At 36.6% G+C, this 26,441-nt stretch overlaps 1 protein-coding gene across 3 annotated transcripts in view; it reads left to right on the top strand.

Annotated features, from left to right (window-relative positions):
• LOC119784139 (1-phosphatidylinositol 4,5-bisphosphate phosphodiesterase beta-1) overlaps positions 1-26,441 on the top strand; it is a 168,498-nt gene that overhangs the window by 84,894 nt on the left and 57,163 nt on the right. For 2 of the 3 annotated variants that reach the window (XM_038286056.1, XM_038286055.1), the window contains exons 4-11: positions 6,892-7,032; positions 7,124-7,203; positions 12,093-12,146; positions 15,421-15,496; positions 17,633-17,733; positions 18,405-18,571; positions 23,164-23,310; positions 24,309-24,466. In XM_038286056.1, the coding sequence (XP_038141984.1) occupies positions 6,892-7,032; positions 7,124-7,203; positions 12,093-12,146; positions 15,421-15,496; positions 17,633-17,733; positions 18,405-18,571; positions 23,164-23,310; positions 24,309-24,466 (924 nt within the window). Of the gene's footprint in view, positions 1-6,891; positions 7,033-7,100; positions 7,204-12,092; positions 12,147-15,420; positions 15,497-17,632; positions 17,734-18,404; positions 18,572-23,163; positions 23,311-24,308; positions 24,467-26,441 lie in introns of those variants that run through there. The other variant, XM_038286054.1, reaches the window with a different exon arrangement.

The following is a 26,441-nucleotide window of genomic DNA, read 5'->3' on the forward strand; positions in this document are numbered from 1 at the left end:
CTGATAAAAGAAGGCTTCTTCTAACGAAGTTTGTGAAGTTATCTCCCTTCAGTCTTATCCGATGTAGTAAGATCTTATCACTTTGAAATTACTGGAAAAGGAAGAACATTTATGGAGTGATGGAAGCTAATGTAATAATATAGTTAATGTCATATAGTGAGTAATCTACCAAAGGTTTGCTTGTATAGATACATTGGTTTTCCTTTGTATGAAGAACATGCTGATTATCAGTACCTGCAAAATACTGGTTGGAGGATGTGCAAATTTATACAGCACCTGCAATGTGATTTATTTAACATAAAAGAGGTTGTGGGTGCAGGTTTTGTGTCTATATTTAGTATCTGTGAAAGTAAAGTGAAAACTCACCATATCTGCTTTTGTGGAACATAGACATAGGTAAAATGAAAGAGAGAGAGAGACCTCTGTGCATATGTCTACATAATTTGACAGTTAGAAAGAAAGTTACATCTTATGTTTTATTCAGTAAAACTGATAAAAATCTTACTGGTGATTTAATAATTCAGACGCATCATCACTTTGTGATATAGTGCATCTGGATTTGCTGGAGGAGGTCCTCAGGCCCAGAAAAGGTGTGGCAAATGTTAGTTGCTCCAGTCTGCTTGTGCATTTAGATGACAGAACCAAATATTTACGTCCATGCTAGCAAGTTGTAGTTGATCTGATTGATTGATAACAATGGAAGAAAGTGTAATTGATGTAAAAAAAAAAAAAACAAGTACTACACAAAAACAAAGTCTGTTGAAGCTAAACCGTGTCAGTATTCCTAAAACGTGGTTGTTTCAGCAGTGCTAATATCTGTTGTATTCAATTTACAGGATTAATTTTTTTTATTTAGTCTCAGATTCTCCTGAGTTAATAATGAGGTAAAGGAGAGTTGTTTATATCAAATATCAATATTCTTATCATCAGCATTAGAGGATGCATTCTGCCATTAACTTTAAAACTATAGTTAAAATTACGTCTTTGTAGATGTATTGATCACTTAGAGTTGATTGCACAAAGCCTCTAAAGCCTTTAACTCTTGCTGCTGTTATTGTATATTGTAATTGTATATTGTTATGATAATTGTCCTAGAAACCATTTTTTGTGCTGTTTCCTTCTCCTTTTTATTCCCTTCCAATTCCTCTTCTTTTAAATTACCTTATATTCTCTGAATATGTTATAGTTGTCCAATGGTTCTACCAGTCTGTACCACTAAGCCTGTACCACAAGACAAAGATAAATAACCACCAAAATATTTGACAAACCGAGATCTGATCATCCCTGAAGTTCTGTGCTTTCTCAAGCTCTATTGAGAAGCAAAGTACATTTTTTTGCACTTGAAACAACCTCACCAAGAGCCTGTTAGATCATCTGTGTTTTTGCTGATTGTTTTCACCATTATTCTACTGTGAAGGACGGTTAGTGACATATTGATTTAGTTTTCAGCATAAAATTGATATTTTTTACAGTAAAGATCCGACTGCAGTTTTCATACTGAAAATATACCAGGATAGATTACCTATTTTTAACATTTAATTCTGCTCTGAAAAAATACTTAAATGTTAACAGTAAAAAATCAAGATTGATGCTGTTTTATGCTTGCCTTTGACGATGTGGCATGTGTGCTCAGATAGGTCAATCAATCATTTATGTAGACATTTCCTTTGATCTGGTGTCTTTGTGTGTATATTTAGTAACATCAACAGCATCATCAGCTGTGTGCGCATGTCGCTTGATCTGAGGATCCAGTTTTAGGCTTTTGAAAGAGTGAGGCTGTGTGTGTCAAAGGGTGTGTGGGTTGGTTTACATGTGCATCCGTGTGTGAGTAAAGACAGGTGCCGTACTCTGGGTTTAATGACCTGCTTTGTTCTTAATTTCCCATTGCCAGTCTGAATCCCTTCCTCTTGTCCATTAGAGTGTGACTCAGTTTGAGCACCAACCTGACGACAGGTGGGGCCTTGTGACAAACTCGTGGAGGCAGAAAAGGTTTTTTTCCTTCCTCAAGCCGCAGCTTCGCCTAAGCGTTACGTCTCTGAGAGGACTTCACATGTTGAAAGGCAGCAGCTGCCCGAAAAAAACAGATTGCAGCATGCCTGGATAAACAGATACACACAAAACATATACATACACATGTGCTCTGCAAACTGTGGACATTTTATGGTTTTGTCTTTAAAAGCTCTTAAAGAAGTTTTCTCTCAACTCAAATCCCATCCTGCCTTTTCCCCACAGCTAATTTGCTCTAAACCTCCAGCTTGTGGTAACTGGGGCCCAAGGCCAGCCTCTACACTCGCCTTGAATGCACCAGTAGCAGGGCCGGCGATTGCTACAGGCGAGCTAGGCAATTGCCTAGGGCGACAAATGTGTTGGGGGCGCCCTCTAGCGTCGCCCTTAGGCTTACTTCCCATTAATCATAGAATTAGAAAAAAAAAGCGAATTAAACCGGTTATGAAGCGTCCGTCAGTTTGACTTAACCTTACGTATATATAAATAGCAAAATACGAACAAATAAATATACCACCGTTTTTTTATTTATTTTTTCACATTTAAGAGAAAATCGGAAAAGATTCTGATCACTTTCCAAGCGCCCTCCAACCCGGAAGTCGTGACGTCAATCACTGCAGCATGTCCACCAATGTTTTGGAATGAAATTGTAAGCAAACGTAATTGCTTAACTTTGCTCGCGGTCGGGCCCGTCTTAATCATCCACTCAGAGTACCACTGGTAAGCGCACACAGACTTTGTAGCTTGTCCGGTCAGTTAAAAATATTAATTGTGAAATCCGTGTTGTAATCGGAAGCATACAAGCTAGTTAGCTTGAAAAGTAAATAAAGTTTCAGACGTGCTGCGTGATGATGTGTTCAGATTGGCTCAGTAAAACGACAATTAGGTTATCATGATGCGTTCAAGTGTAACGTAAACGGGAAATTTTGTTTTTGGCGAGAAACATGAGTAATACAGTTGTATATTGCTCTATATATAATTAAACTACTGATGCCAACATTTATTAAAAATTACATTTAATTTAAAATACAATTATTTATTTGTTAAATATTTTCCTAATCACTAAAAACATGATGAAAAGTGACAGTAGACAATACATTAACCAACAATTGTGAAAATATATTCTAGTTAGTTTTATGTCATTTCGAAGTGGCCTATTACATTAGCCATGTTTATTGAAGGCTAGAAACCTTTTTGTTATGCTCACTTGTTAAGCAATAGAAGCAATACCAGTTCTGTTAAAAAAATTTTGTTGCATCGTCTTTCCACCAAATAACAGAAAAGTATCGATAGTGGTATCGATAAAGACTCGGATCGACAAGGAGTATCGATAAAGGTATCGATATCAATAAATATTAACGATCCCCATCCCTAATCTTGACATCATTTTTTTCTCAGTATATATATGCAGCAGAATTATGTGCTATATTATTAGCTTGAGAATGGGTAGAAGATACTAATATAAATAAAATATTTTGTAGTGATTATCTGCATTGAGTATTCAAAAGGGATGTACAAATAATCATAAAAATATATGAAGTTATGGCTGTTCATCATAGAATATGTGAACAAAAAAAACAACAACAACTTCAAACTTTTAATCTTGTAATGGTATTCATAAAAGCACTTTTGTTTGTAGAGGGTTAATCCTTTCTTTAATCACTAATCAATGTCAGAAATCAGGGTAAATATACCTGATATATTTTATTTAGAGGAAAATTTTGTTTATCTCATTTCTATTTATGTTCAAATGATTTAATTGAACTGGAACAGAAAATTTAATTTAATGTTTATCAATTACTTTTTTATGTAGTCCTTGGTTGAAGAATTTCTTAAATTTATTATTTTTTATTGTTATTTGGTAATTTCTGAAATTGATTTATTTAATATTTGTTTAATGTGTGTTAAATTTGTTAATTGTCTGAAATAAATTCATTCAATTATTCAATCCAGTTTTTTAGTTATACTTTACCTAAGTGTCCTTACAGATGGTTAAAAGTGTTTTTGCACAGTCCTAACTTTGAGTGTGTAATAAATTATTTAAAATAATAAAAAGGAAAAGGTACTGAAATCTATTCTGGTATTTGTCTATGCATCACTCCATGCTAAGTTAAAGTTTTTTCTGAATGCTTAAACACAACCTTGATTCTTATAGCACAATTTGTAAAACTATTAATACTTATAGGAAATCCACTCACTGAGTTCACAAAACTAAAAGAACAAACACTGCTTTGCACTCAATTTGCAATTTTGTAACACACACATTGCACAACTGTAGGCACAATTCACCGCACAGCACTCTTTGTGGAACTGTAAACACAACTCAATGAAGCACTTAACAGATGCTGAAAACAGTACTGGTATTTCGCACGGCAAAAGTGGGGGGGGGGGCCGCAAAACTCAATCTCGCCTAGGGCAACCAAAGGGCTAGAACCGGCCCTGACCAGTAGAAATTGGATTTCATTCACATGACTGAACCCCTGCTTCTCCTTTTGATGTTTTTATACCATGGCATTATTTCAGCTTTTCTTTATCACCTTACTCCTCCTCAAGATGGTTCATCTGCCTGACTTCATCTTTCTTTCCTTTTCCCATCACAGTTGCAGCTGATGATGTTCAGGGTGCCTTAAGTGCCTGCAGGTTCCTGTCAGTCTAGCTCTGCACTGACTGCACATGAGGAGATAAGCAGCATGTTGAGCTAATGGCTACAAGTAGAATCAAAACAGTATCACATTCTATTGACGTTCAAGTGCCGTAATAAATGAAATATGCATCTTACTGTCATCTTGTCTGTTCTCAGAAGTCTTTCATCCTTGGCAGCCATCCATGGTACTTCTCTATTGTACACAGAAGAAAATAGCTTTTACACTTTCAGATTCAGCTTGTGGCACACTGAATACATAAGTAGGGGTTGATGGATTCTTATTTTGATGTTAATATCTGTGTGTTTACAAGTGGTTAAGCAGTAGAACCATCCAGATTAAACAAGTGAATAATGCAGAACAAATATTTTTGGGAAAACTACTGCTAATTTACGATAACAATAACAATGGCGTCATAGAAAGAAAATCTATTCTTAAACAGCAAATCGATAAATGTTTTTCTTAAAATTAGATAATATCAGGGGGTGGGTGAGATGGGGGACGTCTGAGCTGTGCAATTTGATTTGGGGACGTGAGGGACGTGTAGAGGACATCTATTAAGACACAGAACACAATGCTCATAGTCTGATTGCTTAAATTAGTGGCCGCTTATTTGCGTTCACTGCAGAATCCTCTACAAAGCTTTTTGTTTTGTTAATTAAGCCAGAGCAACTAGTATGCGTGCAACTAGCATACTAAACCACAAAGAGGAGAGAAGGAGGGTTATTATTCTGGTCTCTTGCACATCTGAGGAATTATAGATGGTATTTTAGGATTTGCACAAAAGATTAGCTACCTAAATTTATGTTTGCTACAATTTGTTTTCCGTTCTCAGAGAAAAAAAAAATCTTTAGAGATTTTGTCTGCAGTTGGATTATTGCCAGCAGCCTCTGTTTTGTTTTAGCAGAGGAGATTTCTTCAAACAAGCTATTGAATTTGTCAGATGATAAATGTGGAGGCGAATTAAGTGTGGACTTTGCTTTGGTTAAGGTTGAGACAGTCTGTTCTCATAAGCTTAAAGCTTTTTTTTTACTAAATAAAAGACTTCTGAGGAAACCCATATATGTGAGTGGCACACGAACTTGTTCTCCTCTTCTTAGTGCTTAATAAAAATGTCTACATACATTTTTTTGAAACAAATATATATATATAATATCAAAATATAATATATTTAATACTTTTTCTTGTTTAATGAAATGAAAACATACAATTGTCAAAGAAATAACTTGAATCTCACAAAAATAATTACTTTTCAGCTACTTTTCAACCATGCTTCAGCAGAATTATTTTAAGAATACGCTCATGAACCAAATTCCTTTATTGGACTTACAGTATGTTGATTTTAAAAATGTGTTTTAATCCACCAAAAGTGGAAGGACTCGACAAGATCAATTTATGTACCGAACCTAGTTTGTTGATATATGGAAGAAAATGTTCTGAGTTCTATGTGTCAGAGCCTTCAATGAATGCGGTAAAATAATTAATATTTTTCAGAGTTTGAGTTGCTACCCATCAAACAAATCCCTGAAAAACTGGATCATATGGATCTGATCTCAATACAATATTCCATACATCACTGTTCAACTTTTTTTTTTTTATTATAATAATAAAAAATTGCATTGGTTATTGTAAGTGTATTACAAAAAACATTGTCTTCTGCATTCAACTCATTCATTAGGAATAGTGGGCAGCTTCCAGCTAAGCCACCACTCCCCTTCATTTGTAATTAAAGACAAAAAAATGTTTTCTAAAAAATTTTGATGTTTTCAGTGTTGTGAAACACCAAATGGCTGCTTCTTAGACTTTATCACCTCTCATCATGTCGCAGTGACTGTGCAGACAGTGAACCTCTCATTAATCAGTCAAATCAGCCTCAAATGAGGCGGATACACCAAGTGCTAATGGGGCTTGTTGGAGTTCAGTGCTTTCAGAATGGTTTTCTTTTTTTTTGTTTTGAAAGCTAAAATCTCATGACACAGCGCAGGACTGTCTCCTGCTTCCTCAAAATAACATTCCTTGTCCTTTTCCATGGCCTGTTTAGCATCATTTGTTTCCCCTTGAAGGTTTGTTTATCCTGCTGGTCTTTGGATGCAGGATTTGGTCATTTGTCCCCACTATACTGTTTGAAAACTGTAATCATAAAAATTGATTTTACGTCTTAAAACAGTGATCTAGATTTATTTATTGTCCTAAATGTTTGCACTGATTTCCTTCTGTTGTTTTTGTGTGTGCTTTCCTCAAAAAGGATGCAAAGCTGCGCGAGTTGCTGGATGTCAGCACACTGGCGGGGAAGATGGAGAACAGGATGCTGACAGTGGTTAGTGGCACTGACATGGTCAACATCACCTACCTGAACTTCATGGCGTTTCAAGAGGAAACGGCAAAGGTATTTATTCTCAACATAAACATGTCTAATAGATGACAAACCTATAAGATAAAATATTCTAGCATAATGTGCGTTGGTCTAATTTCTGCAGGAATGGGCTGAGGAATTATTCAACTTGGCGTCTAACCTTTTGGCACAGAACATGTCCAGAGAGGCCTGCCTTGAAAAAGCGTATGTTATTTGAACACAAGCATGTTCACACATGGAAGCAGCCTTAGAAAAAAATAAGTTACAAATCTGTGTCTTCAGATATAGACATGAAAATTGAGTCTATGGTACAACAAAGAGGCAAGACATGTCCTGTGTCACTGAAGTCTTGAGCTATAATATACAGAAAAGTACATGATACATAAAGTATATACACTGGCTTCTTTATTATTTATGTATAGTTTTATGTAGAATTAATCATATCCATTGAACTTTTGCATATTCTGTCATTTTGTCATTCATAAATGTCTTTTTATTTCAGGATATAGGTGTATTAAACTGATGGAAATGTTTGTACACTTTTAATTTAACTGAAGCTCCTTCTGGCATGCTCTAAGCCACATCCATCACACTCGACAAATGCTCATAGTCTGATTGCATATATGTGAAGTTTCTCAGTCATCCAGGTCATGGTCAAGCTTGAAATGTTTAGTTTAGGCAACTGAATGTGTTTGTCCAGTGTAGTTATACACTACCACAGTTGCCTGATTATTTAAAATAGTGGCTGCTTATTTGTATTTACTGCACAATCCTTTACAAAGTATTTTTAGTTTAGTTTTGTTTTTTGTTTTGAGTCAGAGCAACCATTTCTTCAACCTTGACCACCCTTTCTGTACCTTCCTCCACTCAGCATAATGCTGCCACCGACATGTTGTAAAATGTTTTTTTATAATATGATATGCAGTGTTTATTCCTCATTAGGCTGCCCTCGTCAGAGCATATTTTCAACAGCTGTTTGTTGTGAACCAGAAATTTTAATCTTTATGGCCGTCTTCCAACAATCACTTTCCTTTTACAGCTCTTTCATAAGGGCCGGGGTCAGGCGTAGAGGTGTATATTTGGTTTAGGTGCAGCTCTCTCTTCTGAGTGGCACATGTACCAGATCTCTTGCAGCTTAAGAGGGCACAGCTGACTCCACTCTGTCACATTGCATGCAGTTGGGAGAGGAGCTACTTTCTTGTCCATGTTAGCAGTATCTGCAGCTTATCCTTGGTGGTGAAACTTGGTTTTGCTTTTTAGGCTCCAGTTGATCACAGGGTTTGTTGCTTCTGTCACTATGAGTAAGGCTAACCCTTTGTGGTGCTTCTGTTTAAGAAAAGGAATATTTTTCACTTGACTGATGCCTCGACTTGATAGATGACATAGAATCATCTATCTATCTATCTATCTATCTATCTATCTATCTATCTATCTATCTATCTATCTATCTATCTATCTATCTATCTATCTATCTATCTATCTATCTATCTATCTATCTATCTATATCTATCTATCTATCTATCTATCTATCTATCTATCTATCTATCTATCTATCTATCTATCTATCTATCTATCATAAGCTTACTTCTAGGTTGTGGTCCTACAGAAATAACCACTTGACCTTGTAAATGTGCCTCCAGTCTGACAGACTCATAATTAGTTGTCCCCACACCAACCCATGTGGATTATTTGTGTCAAACTGCTTACTACATCATGGTCACCTCTGTGAGACACACATTCACTCGTCCATAGTGTTTTATCTGCTTGGTGCGAGACTGAATGATGTTCCTACAGAGTGAGCTTAAATATAAACGTGAGCCGTTGCTTTTAGTGAATACCCAGAGCTCTGTTTGGGGACATCTCCCTGCCGTCTGATGTTTATCAGCGAATGGAAGCCATTAACTCACACCCTTGAGGAGGCTAATTGACTTATGAGACAATAAAAGTGGCCATCGACCACATAGCATGGAGAGGGGTTGAATAAAATTGAAGAGAGCGGCTTTTTTAGCCATGTTGGTTGCTCACAGCAGTAGCGGCGGTGCACTGCTTGCTTTAAAAACCGACAATAGTTGTTATTCCCACTCCTATGATATCAAGAGGTTTTATCCCTGAAATGATGTTGATGTTTCTCCACATGGGGTCAATTCTCTCTCGCTCTCAAGGCTTGATTCGTTTTTCTATTGTAGGTGGGCTAAGACATGTTGCCAGCAGCAGGAATCCATAAAATCCTGCAGATTTTTAAATGAACATTTGCTACAACTTGTTCTTTTGTAATGTGTTTTAGCTAAGAAAAAAAGAATAATTTAATAATTACAGTGAGAGTAGCACATATGGGAGTAAGATCACATTTGATAAAATAGGATTTTTAAACCACAATGTTAAGATAAGCAATTATCAAAAAAATATTTGATTAAGTTGTCTTTGTCATTTCTCTTTTCTTCTCCTGCCAGTGCAAGGCAGTTCTAGCTGTCCGGATAAAGTTAGTTTGTTGTTATTCCCATTTTGTAAAAGAATGCTTGTGAAAACAAGTCTGTCCCTTTAACCATTAAAGGCATCTGTGACTTTCCCTCAGGCAGCCAGTCTATAAGAAGTGGACATTGTAATGGATATTAATTATTAGCCAGCAGCCACTTAAAGCCCAACCTGTAATGATAGCTCCTGTTGCAGCTGAGCTATTTATAGACCGCGCTGTTGCTGCTGCTGCTGCTGCTGCTGTACTGCTTTGCACTGCCAACACTTGAGACTTCCAGGGATTAACCGCATTTCTAATCTGCAGTGTAAACATAGGCAGACATTCAAGGTATGCAAAGTAAACATTACATGTGCACTCACTCGGTGATGTGCAGATAGAAGTGTCTATATCTGCACACTGATGGTGCCCCATATGCACCGCAATATTTGTAGTGTACTGTATTTTTTTGGATGTATATTATTTTACACATATAAGTAACATAAAAGCCAACATATAGAAGGTATAACATTTGCTTTTTAATATGAACATTAGCTTCATTGCTTTGCACTATTGTTGATATCCAGATTTTCCACATTATGCTTTGCTAGGGCCACAAACCTGAGTGTTTTACTCTGAGTCATATGTGAAACTGCCAAAGCTCGCACAAAATTGTGATATAAAAATAAACTGGGTTTTCCAGGTGTAATACCAATTAGGTAAAGGATGTTAATTCTTAAATATGGCTTACTTTTCTGGTCTTTACTAATTTCTAAAAATATTTAAAAAAAACTTTGTTTCGCATTTTCATGTTGGGGTTTTGTGTGTGGTGTTTGAGGAAAGAGATAAATATAATGCTGTTTGGAATAAGGCAGTAACTGAATATGGAAAAAGTACAGCACTGTGAATACTTTCCACATGCACTAAATGTCTTAAATTTTGTGTCCAACTGTATGTGGAAATCATCCCCATCATTATATCATAGACTTTGTGGACTAGCATGAGATGGCCTCTGATATAAGCTGCTCAGATGACACCACAACAATGCACCCACCTTCGAACAATTTGAACTTTTGTGAAGGCCCAGGCAGCATATCCAGCAGTGCCTCTGGTCTGCCACTTAGCAACACATAATGGGTTTTAAAGAGCTGTACAGCACTGGGGCTGGACAATAAGGCCAAAACTTCTATAGAAAATATATTTCTTAAAATCAGTTGATATGATATAATTTCATTATCGATATAAACTCCTAAGGGGAGTGTCGGCCTAGAGGTAGGGCTTTACGCTTGGAATCCAGAGGTGTTGATTTCAAGCCTCAATCCCACAGACTGCCACTCTGGGTCCCTGAGCAAAGACCCTTAACCCCACACTGCTCCCCGTGCGCCACACAATGGCAGGCCACAGCTCCACAAGGGGATGGGTTAAATGCCATGAGTTCTTTCCGTTGCTCTGTACTTGTGACAGTGTAATGACAATAAAAGCAGAAAAAAATAAAGACTCACAAGAGTGCCCACAACTGATCCTTTATAAAATTCTAATGCAGTCTATAAATTTCCTCCAACAAATTTTCATTTAAATAACTGATCTATTTTAATTTGGCCCTCTACGTTGAACAGATGAAATGCACATTTAATCATGTAATTATCTCTACCTACCCAAGGTTTATTGCCTCTATTCCAGTTTCTGTCATTGATTCCTTTATTCACTCCTGGTAGTTGTCATACATTCAAGATGAAAAACCCACCTAAGCCTGAAAGACTATGTTAACAAGTCACAATAAAAACTTATTAAATCTGAAACATCTAGCTTTTGAAAAGCTCTTGTTGACACTATAGGCAAAGCTTTACAAGGATTTCTTTATTTCAGCTTGTTAAGATTTCCTACCTTCTCTCTCATTAATGTCGTAGCTTTCACCTGCTCTAGGCTTAATTTATTATGGTTCTGTTTCTTAATAAAACTTTATTTATTATGCACTTCTAATTTTTAGTAATACAAAACAGATCATCCTTATGTTTCTGTTTTTACACGGCCAGAGCAAAAGTTGAAAACAGATGTTTTCTAGTGTAAACCAAACCTTTATCACAGCAAAGAGACAAGCTGAATCCATTCACTCATCTAATCGGCTATGAGTCCGTGACAAACGGCATACTAACCAGAGACTGTAATGTATCTTAGAAAACCATAAATGTGTTTTAAAGTTATTTCATCATTATTGAATAAAAGGATATAAAGTTATGAATAGATATTAAGCTATTGTCCAACCCTGTAAACTTCCTTTAGAGCTGCCTTATTAAAAGAAGCAAACAGGAGGCAATGTGGTGCTGTGGATGAGCTGCAGGATTGAAACAATGACTGATTTTAATAAGAAACAGACAAAACAAAGCAAATGGAAGTCCAGTGTGAAATTTGTCAAATGGCATACAGGGGACAGATTAACTATGTAGAAGAATAGGTTTGGGTCAGATGAAACGCAAATGGAACTTTTTGCTTTAAATTAAAAATCTCAGTGTCTGTTAGAGCTATGCTATGCACTTTGGTACCAAAAGAAAGAGGAAACATACAAAGAGAATATGGCAGTTCAGAAATTTCACACAGAGACAGCGCTTTAGCATTTGGTTTAAAACACATTCTCCGTCCGTTACAGATACACTCGACTGAAGCTGCAGCTCAACCCCGAGGGACGAATTCCTGTCAAGAAGTAAGTCTTTCTGACTCATCCTTCTCTCCCCTGGCACCTTTCAGCTCTTTTGATCAGTGCATACTGTAGCTTGCTCAGTCTTTACACTTTACTCTGGGCATTTGTGCACTTCAATATCCACAGCTTTACTGTGAATGTTAGAATATATTGGAATGTATAATCCCTCACCTTTTCCTTATCCATTTTGGTATTCATTTTTATTTTTAATGTAAAGTATGTTATCTGATTTGTTATTAAAGCGGCAGTTATGTAGCATACATTTGGGGGTGTGAAGTGAATCTTTTGTTTGTTTCTGGTTAGAGGGTATTAGTTTCATTTGTCTGGGTCTTTGTCATCACCTCAATGAAAAACTAACTCCATCTATTGCCATTACTCAAGTTGAGCTTACAGGCAGCAACAGTGAACCTCTGTGATAACCTCCCTTAGAGCCACCGTGGAAAGCAGTGGGTGTCAAAACAGAGAGCCAGCGACACGCTCCTCACCGTTTAGGGAATTAACCTCCTGGCTGGGAGGACATGTCTGCTTGAGTAATGTCAGTTTGACGGTGCTGTCCCACTGAGCGTACAGCATGTCCTCATAGATCCACACAGGCATACCTCAGCCAATAAATAAAACACACTACAGCAGATGAAAAACAAGTCTAAACAATCATGTGGAATCTGTAATGAACCAGAGATCACTGCAGTAAATCATATTTATTTTCTGTGTATGTAAGAGTAGAACAAATTACAGTTCAGCTTCTACATTATGCTACACCAGTCAGAAATAGCTGATATCTATTGTGATATAAAAAATAATAACTGTTTATTGTCTTAACTATTATCTTAATGCATGTATGATGAGAAATAAGTAGGCTTTTAAGTCTTATGTTAGTTTTGTGCAAAAATAAAAATGTCTTCAGCATGTCTGCCGATTCCCAAAATTTTTTGCTTTTCTAACACCAAATCATTTTTTTCTATTGATTGCTCACAGTTATGGTTTTATGTCTCCAATATGTAAGCTCTCTCAGGGAGAGGTCATACATAGTTAATTTGGTTTGATCAGGGACCACAATCTTTCAGATATCATAAGAGCTGCCTTAACCTATAGGGGTAATATTAATATTTTGTGAGATTTTAATGTTGTCAAATCAGTTTATAACACATTAAAGACAAGAGAAATGTGGTATTTCGACAATTGAAATGCTGCAATTTAAGTTCCCTTTAATGAATTGTGAATCATTTATTTATTAGCTAAAGTGTTGCTCACAATTTTCTGCATAGTGTACAATATATGCACATCGTGCTGGCAAACATTTTTTAAATGGTGACCGTTTAGCTTATATCATCACATATTTCATTGTAGTTGTGCAAGTTCAGTCAGTTGTGTTATTTTATGATGAACATGTTTTTTCATAAAACAAGTCTTCATTGTATTCTACATCAATCCCATTCCCTAAAAAATTGGTAAATGTGCACCACTCATTAAAATGCTAAAAATTGTGATAGAGCCCTTAATAAAATAGGAATTTTCAGTATATCAGATTGAATCAGTTAATCACCGTTCAGACCTGATCAAGCGGAAATTGATTGATCCTGATTGATGGTTCATTAATTAGTGCAACAGCGATAAAAGTGGTTATGGTAAAAAAAAAAAAAACTAAAACGTTCAGAATTTTTCATTTTTAGTTTCTAAGCTTTACATAAAAATTAAGCATTATTAATGTTTAATAATAACATTGAGAGATATAATAAAAGCCATAAAGACATTTTATTGAGCCATTTTTTTTTTATTTATTTTACTACTGCACCAGAGATGGGGAGCTTAGGCCTGACCTGCTGATTCAGATGTTCAACTAGGGGTGGGTATTGCCAAAGAAGTCACGATTCGATTCGAATCCCGAATCACATGCCACGATGCGATTCTATCTGGATGCATCACGATACTTGAATTATTGCGATGCATTGCGATATTTTCACTGAACACTGTTAGAAAAAAATACAGCCATTACCAGTGGCTGACTGGCTGAGTATGATCTGGGTAGAGTCTTCCAATTGATAAATAACTGAAAGCAACTATATTCATAAATAGCTGTATTTTTGAAATGACTTTTGGAGGTATTGCCATGAAAACAAATATTACTGTAACAATATATCAACTTCATTTTTATCTTTGTTTTTAAAACCAAAATGCTTCCAAACATCGACATCTACTGGACTGGAAGTTGTATTAAACTTGTTTTTGGCTGATGTTCGCCAACCATTCATGCAATTTTATTTATTCATTTTTTTAAATTAATAATCGATACTGTACTTGGCGTCAAGAATCGATGCAGTAGATCATGAAAATTAGAATCACGATGCATCATCATGACGATTATTTTGCACACCCCTATTTTCAACTATTGATATTTTTGTCATTTGTGTATCTTTACACTTAAAAAGCAAAAAAAAAATAAAAAAAGAATTCTTTTAGAGTTAGTGAAAGGTGAGACCCATATATGCTTTTAAGCTAACCTTTATCTCATTTTATCAATTAACTTAAAGGCATGCATTACCCAGGTGTTTCATTAGTTTATAAATTCAAAAGGATGACACTACTGTATTTCATTGAGGGACTAAATAAAAAATGTTATGACTTACTGATCAGAGAAAATCAATCTAAAATTGACCTAATCCATTTCCTATTGCTATAATTGTTAGTATTATTATTAGAGTTACAAGCTGATCACTGGGATATAAGATCAATGATAGTAAAGAATATCTCCAGTCTTTATTCATTTTTATGTCCACTTCAGGAGAACATAAAGCATTATTTGATGCTAAGATGTATAACATTCATGAGACCTTAGTCATCATTCATAGATCAGTTTGTTTATCTCTTCCTGGAACTAAGTGGAAATATATGAGATTTTATTTTCTATGTTTACAATTGTCCCAAAAAAATAGCAATATTTGATTTTCTTGAGGGCTGCATTCCTTTTTTCTCTCTTGATCTACCTCTTTTTCTGCATTTTTGAAACAATTCTTCCCTGCGACCTACTTCTTTTCCTCCAGTTTGCAGACTGCTATTGCTGTATAAGTTTCTCTTTTTCTTTTCCTCTGTAGTTCTCACTCTGTCTTATAGCATAGGGTCCTCCCGTGACAATAAATCAGCTCTTGCAGGATATCCTGAATGAGATTTGGTTCAAAGTGATCATAGAATTTGACATAAAGATGATCTGAGAGGAAACTTCTCTGTCTGTGCGACACTTTCTGTTTTTACTCATAAGAGGCTGTCTTCGTCCCCCTTACAGTATCTTCAGGATGTTCTCAGCAGACAGGAAGCGAGTGGAGACAGCGCTGGAAAATTGCAACCTCCCTTCTGGCAGAGTAAGACGGCTAAATACAGGATTGTTTTTTTACCTTATACACACATTTCCTCTGTCTATGGATCTGCTTCCATCCATGTGTGTGGCTTCGTCTCGTTGGCTCTTTTTCTCCCCTGCTGCTTATCTTCATCTGCAAGCTCCTTAATCTTCTCCACCCATTCATCAGTGTGTCCTCTCACCATTTAGCCCATTATCTACTCCCCTGAAACAGTAACTGATTGCTGCACTGCTCATTTGTTTGGAGTCATACTTTCTGGACGTTTGCATGGCTTCCCACTCATATCTGATTCCTCCTTCGTTCCTCCTTTCAACGCATCCAACACACCCAACAGGAGCAATAAACATGACAAAGGCTGCTTCATTTCTATCTTTTTAACTTCACATGAGAAAAGCTGCTCTGTCATGCAAGCTCACCCACAGCACCATCTTTATGCTCCAAGAGTGGAGAAGAAACCCATTTGCATCCCTGAAAGTGACAGGATGCGGTTTAATGAAGTTTTGAACACCTGCTGAAACAGACGAACACACAGGAGAGCAGACAACAGGGCTGTAATAAACTGCTTCTGAACATAAACAGAAATATTAACACATACTCACACAAACACAGACTGAAAGCTATACATAATTAGCACAATGAAAGAGATCGGGGGGGGTTGCTGTATGCAGGTCTGCTGGGATTTGCTGTTATTCCACAGCACAAGTAATTACAGCTAAACGGTATCGCCGTTAATCCCTCAAACACACACATCCTGACAGGCAGAAGTGCATTCACAACATGGTTCACACCAAGGTCTTTCGAATGACTCAGTAGGTTTCAGCAAGGCTTGACCTGAGTCCCCCTCCCAGTGCATCCTTCCTCGCCTTTCTGTTCTCCCACTCCTTCACCCCCTGGTTCTGCTCTGGTTCCTGCTGCCACATTGCTGCTGCCTGCTGCTAAGAACACTCTGTCTTTATCATATGAGCTAGCTGAGGATCTTTGTCAGGTGGAGATGCTCTTTCAAAAAAGAAAAACATAATGAATGAGTAAGAGATCTGTGTTTCCTGCAGACGCATCAAGGAGTTGGATGCAAGAGTTTTATTTAAACAGTAAAATAAATATCTGGCACAGCCAAACAGCATGACTCATATAGAATATACTCATTAATGTGCGGAGGTGGTGAGCGGGAATGAGGATGATGATCAGCACACAGGATGGGTTCTGCCTCAAAGTTGTTTTTCAATATACGTCTCCAATATATAGACTCCACACAAAAAATACAGTATATACAGTAGCACATGTTAAAAGCTGTTCTCATCCTGACTCAGAACATAAAAGGTTTCCAAGTACCTCCATGTAAACAGGCATTACACAACAGTATTTCATCAGGACTACAAGTTCTCCAGTTTTTGTGTTATATCATGCAACAACAAATATAAAGAACATTTTTTTGGTATCATTTGCGCTGCTCAATTTAAGAAATTATACAGAGAGGTATAGAGAAAGTCGCAGATTCTTTTGGTTTCTCACTCACTCTGAAGTAAAAGTACAGCTACTTTAAATATGGATGTTATAAAACCCACTGTTATGTCGAACCTGGAGCATGATAACGTTTCAGGAGTTTTAAGACTGCTTCTTTCCTTTACTAGTTTGTTACAAATATTTAATTTGGCTTGAAAAACATTATCATGTTTCAGTCAATTTCGCCGTACCTGAATGGATTATATCGACTATGTGTATCTAGGTGTTTTTCACCTAAATATTAGCACATGAGTTGAAACGTGTCCTTTAGTCCCATCATGCTGCAGCAGATCAGGGTTCAACTGAAATCTTGTGGTTACCATTTATATCTATAAAAGCTACCACAGGCATTAAAAAAGTGTGAGTGGCTTGTTTACACAACAAGGAAAAATCATTAGTATTATTGTTTACCTTCTAATAAAAAAAAAATGGATGTGTTTCACTCAAAAATATAATTTTTCTCAACTTTTTGAAAGCTACATTTAAATGTAAAGTAGTGTTTATTCTAAAGTCAAAGATCCTGAATGTAGTTTTTTATGGATTTACAGGCTCTCTGAAGTATTATCCCGACCCCCCTTCTGGATAACCTGTTAAATACATATGCAGTTTGTATTATACTGTTCATCCTGTCCTCTGCAGAATGACTCCATCCCCCAGGAGGATTTTACTCCAGAGGTCTACAGGATGTTTCTGAGTAACATCTGCTCTCGACCAGAGCTGGACAACATCTTCTCTGAAGTGTAAGAGCTGTACTGCTTCCGATTTAGTCGATGACCTCTAATCATACTAAATATATCACATCTATATTTATTCCAGTTGTTTCTGCAACCTTTATTTCTTAATCAAATGTAACACTTTATAATGCTTTAAAAGATTTCCTTGAATGTAGAACTTATAATTTCCTCTCTTTTTATTTCCATCAATGTTTACATGTTTTATTTTAATAAAAATCTTTATTTTCACCCAATTTATATGTACATTGATATATACTTGTGTTTTATTTATTTTATTTCATAAAAGCATATAAAAAGCGTGCCTACCCTGCAACAACTAAAGCCTCACTGTTAAGCTGCCGACCGAACTGCCCCTTAGCCCTCAGTGACTCAGAGAGTGAGATGAGCCAGCATGACAGCACGACTGCTGTCCCAACATGTCATAAATCTTGGTTTTAATTACCACTAAGTGTGAGGGCACAGGAGCCAGGAGGATACATGAAACATAATTTACTTTCACAGTCATAGATATGAAATGCATTTTAATCAAGATATAAGCATCTGTTCCTTTTCTCCTCTGTATGTTTCCTGTGCTGTAATTACAGCTCCTCCCCTCCATGATTTTACTTTGTTCCCTTGCCTCAAAACTCAATTTTTGTGCAAGCAAAGCACTTTACTGGTTTGGTTCATTTCCACAGTGGAGCTAAGAGCCGTCCGTACCTCACGGTGGAGCAGATGACGGAGTTCATCAACAGCAAGCAACGAGACCCTCGCCTGAACGAGATCCTCTACCCTCCGTTGAAACCAGAACAAGTTCAGCTGCTGGTGGACAAATATGAACCCAATATTTTACTTGCACAGAAAGGTCAGAGACGCACATATTTGTCATAAACCCACTGCATGAAATAAAACAAACTGGCATGAGGAAAAGCCATGATTTCTACTTTCTGTAAAATAATTCACTTTGGGACAAATTCATCAAGCATTGCGGTGTCCTCCACTTCATGCAGCTGTTTTGCTTCCACCATTACTTTTATTTTTTGACTAGATTCACAATTACTCTAAATATAGGATAATCAGAGGCATTCATCAAAAAGCATTGGGAATATGGAGCTCTCTCTGCATCAGGTACAATACCAGGTGTCCTCTCTCATGCTGCAAACACAATAGAGTGAAATACACAAAAATCCAAGTGTATATTTGATAAAGGCAGAAATTCAGGTCAGGATCTGATGAGGCAATTAATTTGATGCTTCCCTTATAACGATTATTTAGAGATAAGGAGCATCAAAGGTAAAACTGTTTAACACCATAAAATTACAGTATTAGATTTAGTCTCCACACATTTACTGGACTAATTAATGATTATGTGGGATAAAATAATGAACCTGTGCCTCTTTATGTGAAGGATTAAGTCCCCCCCTCCTCTTTAAGCAGGATGACGATTCCTTTTTGCACTACTGCTCTCTATTACAGTAGGATATTTTTATTAAGAGTTATTTTAACTCCTCTTTAGATAATTTTATTGATATCTGCAGCAAAGTTTCACGAACATTGGATTTTTTGTTTTTTTCAAAATAGACTACAGGAATTGAAACACAATTAATTTCAGTCAAATAATAGGTCTTAATTATTGCTGTTGGTTAGTGAACAGTTTACTCTTCATCACAGATTAACTTTTCCACACACACAAGCATAATATCTTAATTTAAATATGGGCATCAATCAGAGGCACACTTCTCTCTGTTAATCTATTGTTTGAAAAATAATAACAAAGTCCAGTCTATCCCTGATAAACTCCAGAAAATTCTTTGCTAAATATTCCCCACTGACTTAAAGAACTAAAACTTTTCTTATAAAGGTAAGATTATTTACTGTATATCCCCTCTTATATTTAAACCGCACAGATTGGACAAAAGAAAATCCATTTTAATACAACGTTTTAGGAGTTATTATGGTTCCGATGCATCTATCAGCTTCTCTGGTGTTTGTTGTATTTAAGAAGCAGATAAAGAAGTACCAGAACTGCAATTGCTTGACAAAAATTAATAAGCACATGGGCATCATAACTAAATAGATTTAGAAACATTTTCTTACTTATGAATAGTGTTTTTTTTTTTTTTAAGCAAGCAGCTTAGGTGTTAGAATTAAAACATCAGGAGCAGAATGAATCATGAAGGGCTGAGGCAGATGAGGGTAGGGGATCGAACATTCATGGACATGCTGTGCTTTCATGTCCTTTGAGGTGTCAGTGGACCAGTCGCTGCCAGAACTGAAGAACATCCCACCCCAGATATCAGGCAACAAGCTCGGTAGAGTGCCAATTCAAATTTATCTCTGCTGGAAACCATGCTGCACAACTGTTCCAAAACGGGACTTACTTCACATCATGTTTTGTTTATTGTCGAACAAATCATCTTAGTTTTTTTACATACTGTAGATCAAAACATTTTAATGCATGATAAATACTGTATGTAGTTTAATTATGTGCTGGAATTTTTTAGTGTCCGTTTCCCCTGAAGACACAAGAAGCTAATAAGTGAAATTATTTTGTGGATTATGCATCTTGATCTATCTCGCTTGACAGAGCACTTCATTTCATAACCTAAAGATTCTATATTTAGGAAACTTTTTCAATTATAACTGAAAAGCAAACAATTTTATTTTTAGGCCTTTGATGTGTGGTGTTTGCAGTTAAAAATGCTAATCTATCCAGAAGAGGCTGTTTATCTAAAAATCTCTTCACTGTTTCATCATTATGTTAATCTAATGTGCACGTTCTGTTCTGGATTTCACTGAATATAAATGAGCCCTAATTGTCAGAAGCAGAGAATTAGGTGTGATTTTAATAATCTCTTCAAAGTAAAGTACCTACTTTACATTTATTTCAACACAAAAGCTCATGGGTGCTGAGATTATGGAAAATGATTTTTAAACTAGAGTTGCATTTGCAGCTTCGTTGCTCAGAAATTGAATGTGATCACAGTGATCTGCTCCCTCACTGATGCTTTGTGTATGTCCTGTCCCGCACTCTCTGAAATCATGCCCTTCACTTTCCTAGTGACAGATTTACCCTTTTGAAGTATTTATCTAGCCGGAGGAGGTGCTGCCATCTGCCCTGCAGACGGCTCCAGATTTCCCCCTTCATTTGCACTGTAATGGACTCGCCAGAATGGTGTTATCACACTCCAAGGATTTGTTTGGTTACAGCTGTTTATGATATGTACAGTAAAAAAGCATTTTTTTTTTAAAATATATGTTATAAACATTTAGATTTGAAGCTAAAGTAAAGTGTTCCTAATGAAGCATGATGCTGCCATTACCATGTCTGGATGGTGACCATGAGGTTGATGCTTTCAGGCTGCAGCATGAGTACAATTTTAGTTTGCTGACTCACATTACGCATCATTTAGATTAAAAAGTTCGTGTTATTCTCGTTTTATTATCCCACCTGAGATGTGAAGATTGGCATCTGCTGTGCTGTACAGTTAGTATGAGTCCCTAACTCTTTCTCTGGGGGTCGACCATGTCCTGGTAGATTTACAGTGGTGTCATATGCTTTCTATTTTCAGTGCTCTCTTAGATATTAATAGCTTGGAATATTGTTTTACAACCTAACCCTGCCATACTGTACGCATTTTCCCAATTTGATCACTATCTATTGCTGTTGTTTCCCCTGCTCAAAGGATCCACACTTTTCTCATCTTTATTTCTACAGACACTTTGATAGGATGAATATATTTGTAAGGCATTGTATAAAGTTGTGTATTTTTATTGTAGATACTTTATTGTTTTCTCCATTGCCTGTAAAACTGATGATTGAGTTTTTGAACATTACATCCTTCATTCATCTGTTCAGTGCTCTGTCAATGATCTGTGCTTCTATAGTCTGTGTTTGCTCAAGTGCTATGATTAAAATGCTGAATGAAAAGACGCTGGTAGAATATTTTCCATTCATAGAGGATGAATAGCACACCGTTATACAGTATTTTCACCCATTCAAAGGCATGTTTTTAGGTCATTTTACAGTAAGGACATTCTAATAGCAGTATACTTTCCCACCTGGGTGTAGTTTCACTTTTATGTCTCACCTTTAGTACAGTAACCCCTGTAGTGTCTCGCAAAAGATGTGATCCTTGCTATAGCAACATTTTTTTCTTCCCACGTTGTAGCCTACAAATGCCTTGAGAGCTGAGGAAACCCTTTGACTGAGACTGACTGTGTGATGTGCAGGTCAGACCTCAAACTCACGCAGAGACGATCCTGACAGCCGACAGGGGAGTGAGACACAGAGTGCAGCCGAGCTCAGATGTCACGCAACACAACCAGTGTTAATTAGCTCAGCCAGTCTGCAGAGGGCGGTACCGCATTAATTAGCATAAAGTGGCCGGAGGGACCTGCTGCACCCATCAAACTTGCATTACTTAGCATATTTAGGATAACGTTATGGGAGAGTAAGTGTGTAGGTGGAAGTTTTGCTTTGAATTCAGAACTGAATCAGTGCAGGTCTTGTGTCTGGTGTTTGTGGTCACAAAGTCACGGATCACAGTCTTTCTTATGGATGACTAGAGCTCTTTTTTCAGTTTCTCTCTGATTCTCTTTGATGTAGTTTTTTTTACTTCAATGATGGCAAAGAAAGCAGTCTTTCACAGTGACTCAAAGCCAAAAAAAAGAACAGACAGTGGGAGCTTCTCTGTGTCAGATCCTTGTATCATTCATTATTAACTCTAACAGTGTTTGTTTGAGCTTAAAACACTGAAAAATACATTTACACCCTGAACACAGAGGCTATTCCTCACATTTGAGATTATGAGAAACTTTTTATTCATAGCAGTGGTAACGTCCTAAGTTCTTCCTATGGTGTGGGAGGCAATAGGTAGGCAGTCAATGAAATTAGATAAAATTGTTTCTATCTTTCTTCATCTGCAGAACCAGAGTGTGAATAGTGATATCTCACTACAGGTTATTTATCTGATGCAGGTTCCATTCCTTGAAAGCTACCATCCCATATAGATGCATCTCTTGTGGATTAATATACTATTAAATAAATAAATTAGCACTGCTAAATGTCCCATTAAATAATGATATGTACCATTAATTTAATGCATTATTATGTTATTAAATATACCATTAATTATTAACTTAACAATAAAATAATGAAATGTCCCAATACATTATTAAATATACCTTTTAAGTTAATGCATAAAACAATCAAGTAATTTGTGGAAAAATACATTATTTATTTCTCATTATTTCATTCTAGATATTAATTTAATAAAAAAATATTTAATTATTAAATATTCTTGTTGATTAAACACTGACTGAAATAAATATACGTATTTTTAGCTGGTCTACAGCCTCTGGCCCTGTTGTTTTGGGGTTTGCATGCTGAAATGTTTATGAGATATTCAAATGAAAAAGATGCCTGAATGCTTCAAATGTGTCATATTCATGCAGGTCAGATCTCGATGGAGGGCTTTACACGATATCTGAACGGAGAAGAAAACAGCATCATTCCCCCGGAGAAGCTGGACCAGAGTGAAGACATGACCTTTCCACTCTCTCACTACTTCATCAACTCCTCACACAACACATACCTCACAGGTGCGTACACACCGATGGGAGTTGAAAAGTAAGAGGCTCTGTGTAATTGCACAGATGCGTCTTTTATTATTCTACTAACGAGTGGATTAGTCATGCATTAAGAAATAAAATTAAAGTGCTGCGGGCAGGAACGTTCAACTTTATAACTCGCAGGTCACTCAATCAAATCTGATTGTGCATCTCAAGCTTCCTTTCCTGTATTACTTCTGAAGAATTTATCCAATCAAGTCATGGCATGAGACTCATTTCAGTGTCATTCATGAGTTAAATATTTCTGCAGACTGGTAGTCACAGTAACTGCTTCCTGGCATGTGCAACTGAGGGGGTTTGCAATACAGGGGCCATTTTCTCCTCAATGAATATTAGAATTCATCTATTCAAATCTATTCTGAGAGAAAATCGGAGTGCATTGAATCTTTCAAGTGAATCAGACCTCTCCTGCAGTGGAGAAAAAAAAAAGGAATTTCTGGAACGACCCGACCTCATAGGCTGCGAAATGGAGAAATGAGAAAAACAAACAAGAAGTGCTTGGTTTTCTTCTCACTAACTCAGACTCCTTTATTTCTTTTCAAACTGAAACAAGTTTGACTATTCTAAGTGGCAGCAATTAAATACACCATAAAAGGACAGATTGGTGTCCTTAATCATGTGTTTAAAACTAACACAATATTTTTTTTTCAAACATACATTACTGATTGGTGTAGGATGTTAACCAAAAAGCGGGGGAGGGAAAAAACCACAGTCAAAGAAAGCTTATGAAAAGATGTGGAAAATAGTCAGCATAATGAAGAGAGAGGCGCTCGCTCTCACATGGCTCTTTTTAATGTTGCGGGTAAGAAAACTGCTAATGCAAAGTGATAATTGCCTCACTAATGGTGACAAGTTAAAGAGATTTGCCTGCATTAGACACTTTTACTGTTGTTGTTTTTTTTTTTTTACTGCTTTCTAGCAAGTGAATGGATTAATGAACTGTATGTGTGACTGTGTGTGTTGTGCAGCGGGCCAGCTAGCAGGAAACTCCTCAGTTGAGATGTACAAACAGGTCCTCCTGTCTGGGTGCCGCTGCATTGAACTGGACTGCTGGAAAGGACGCACCACAGAAGAAGAACCTGTTATCACTCATGGTTTTACAATGACAACTGAAATCTCCTTTAAGGTAAGATAAAGGGGTAGGCGGAAGAACATGGTTTCTGAAACATGTTTTGCACTTTTGCTTATGAGTATGTTTTTCACTTGGAATATGCACTTCATTAAGGTGAAAATGCCTGCAATCAAAAAGGAAATACTTCCTAAATTTAAAATATAATAAACAGGATATTTTGGCAAAGGTAGTTCCATGAATTTAGATGCACATATGCTGTACTTTTAAATAGTGTTGTACCGATACCAGTATCAGGGAGGACCCCGTTGCTGCACTAAAATTTGAGAGCAAAAAGTTTATTATAACTACTTTATTATAACTATTGTCACCCATTCCAGGTAGGCAATAAAAAGTTCTACCAGACTCACTTTGTATTAGTCTTTTTCCTGCTTCACAAAGGTAGGCAGCAGCTTGACAAAGCCATAAGGGCAATTATTTTACATCCAAGTAGGATGCAGTTCTTCATATATACACACACATCACTTTCAAACAGATGGTATCAGTATGGTATCGGTGTCGGCCGTTTACTGCACAGCCAGGTATCGGGTATCTGGGCCAAAAATGGCATTGGTGCAACACTACTTTTGAATAAAATTTGATCAAGAAAGGGACTCTCCATTTCACTTTATATGTTTCCCATTGACCAAATCCCCATTTCCCACTGAACAAAAATATCGTCCCAGATCATGATTCTGCTTCCATCGTATGTCTGAGGGTATGGTGCGCTTTTGGGGATGTCTATGCTTACCTTGAACTGCAGCACACTATTCTGTTGCATGTACAGCATTCAATTAGGTACATTTTTGTGACTTGAAACCTATTTTGAATTATCAATTTCCAATTTTATATTTTATCAAGCATTTGATTTTTCAAGTAGGTCATTAGGTTGGTTGCAGAATTCCAAGTTTGGTAGCTTAACTTCGGCTTTATTTGATTCATGTTGCGAACCTTTTAACCAATCGTTGTTTCAACTTATAAATAAAAAGTATTTAATGGGCATGCTTGAAAAGAGTAACAGTAACTTAGGACACCCATTTCATCATTCCTGATTCATGGTGCCTTCACAAGAATGAAAGCAATCTTTGCCTTGTGTCCTAAGCTGCAGGATTCATGCTGTTCTGAGAACCCCTACTGCGCTTTCCATTACAGACTCATGTATGTTGATAAACTCTTGACTGAGGCTTTCAGTGACTACTTTCTATGAACTGTAGAAAGGATCAGTCCAGAGCAAATATAAATGAAGAACAAATTAGAATAAAAGATTGTAGGATTTTCATAGCTTAGTGTAAATATGTATGTTTAAGAGCCTACGTTTCTATTTTAGGGATTAGGAATTAGGCTAAATTATCTTTTAACTAATAAACAACAACAGTTGCTAGGTGGTCAAACTAGGAATTTCACAATTCAAGTAAGAATGGAAAATGGAACATTATAATGTTTAGAAACCATTTGGTTAAATAAGGAGCTGAGGTACCTGTAGACAGTTTCAGGTAGCTAGACCTATTTTAGGTCTGGTTACAAGTCACCAGATAGAGAGACAGCAAACTGCGTTTTATTTTGGATCCAAGGTTTTCTGGAAAGATGCATTTTTTTTTTTTTTGCTGGGTGAGCAAGATTGCAAGGTTGTCATTCATGTCCTTTCAAATGCAGCCTGTAGAGAGCTGTGGGAGAAGAGGAAGAATGCTGCTCTGGTCATACTTCTCCACCTGTAGGAAATCACAGGAATCCCAGCCATGAAGAACTACTCCTTTCTAGAAATTTCAATGAAAATTGGTTCTTCTTTGCTCTGGATTAGAGTTTTAACAGTCTAATTCTCTTTTATATGCAGTTAAACTGTAATCCATTTGGCTGGGTTAGATCCCTAACATGAGAAACTTTCTTTACTTTACCCACTCTTAATAAAGTATTGTAATTGTCATTTTTATTTTATAGTCCCAGTGTTTTCTTCAGTGCAAATTCCCTAAGTAGAGCAGTCAAAAGACTGAGCAGA

This window comes from Cyprinodon tularosa, unplaced genomic scaffold (assembly GCF_016077235.1).
Source record: "Cyprinodon tularosa strain WSP-4 unplaced genomic scaffold, ASM1607723v1 ctg22, whole genome shotgun sequence".
NCBI classification, from domain to species: Eukaryota; Metazoa; Chordata; class Actinopteri; order Cyprinodontiformes; family Cyprinodontidae; genus Cyprinodon; species Cyprinodon tularosa.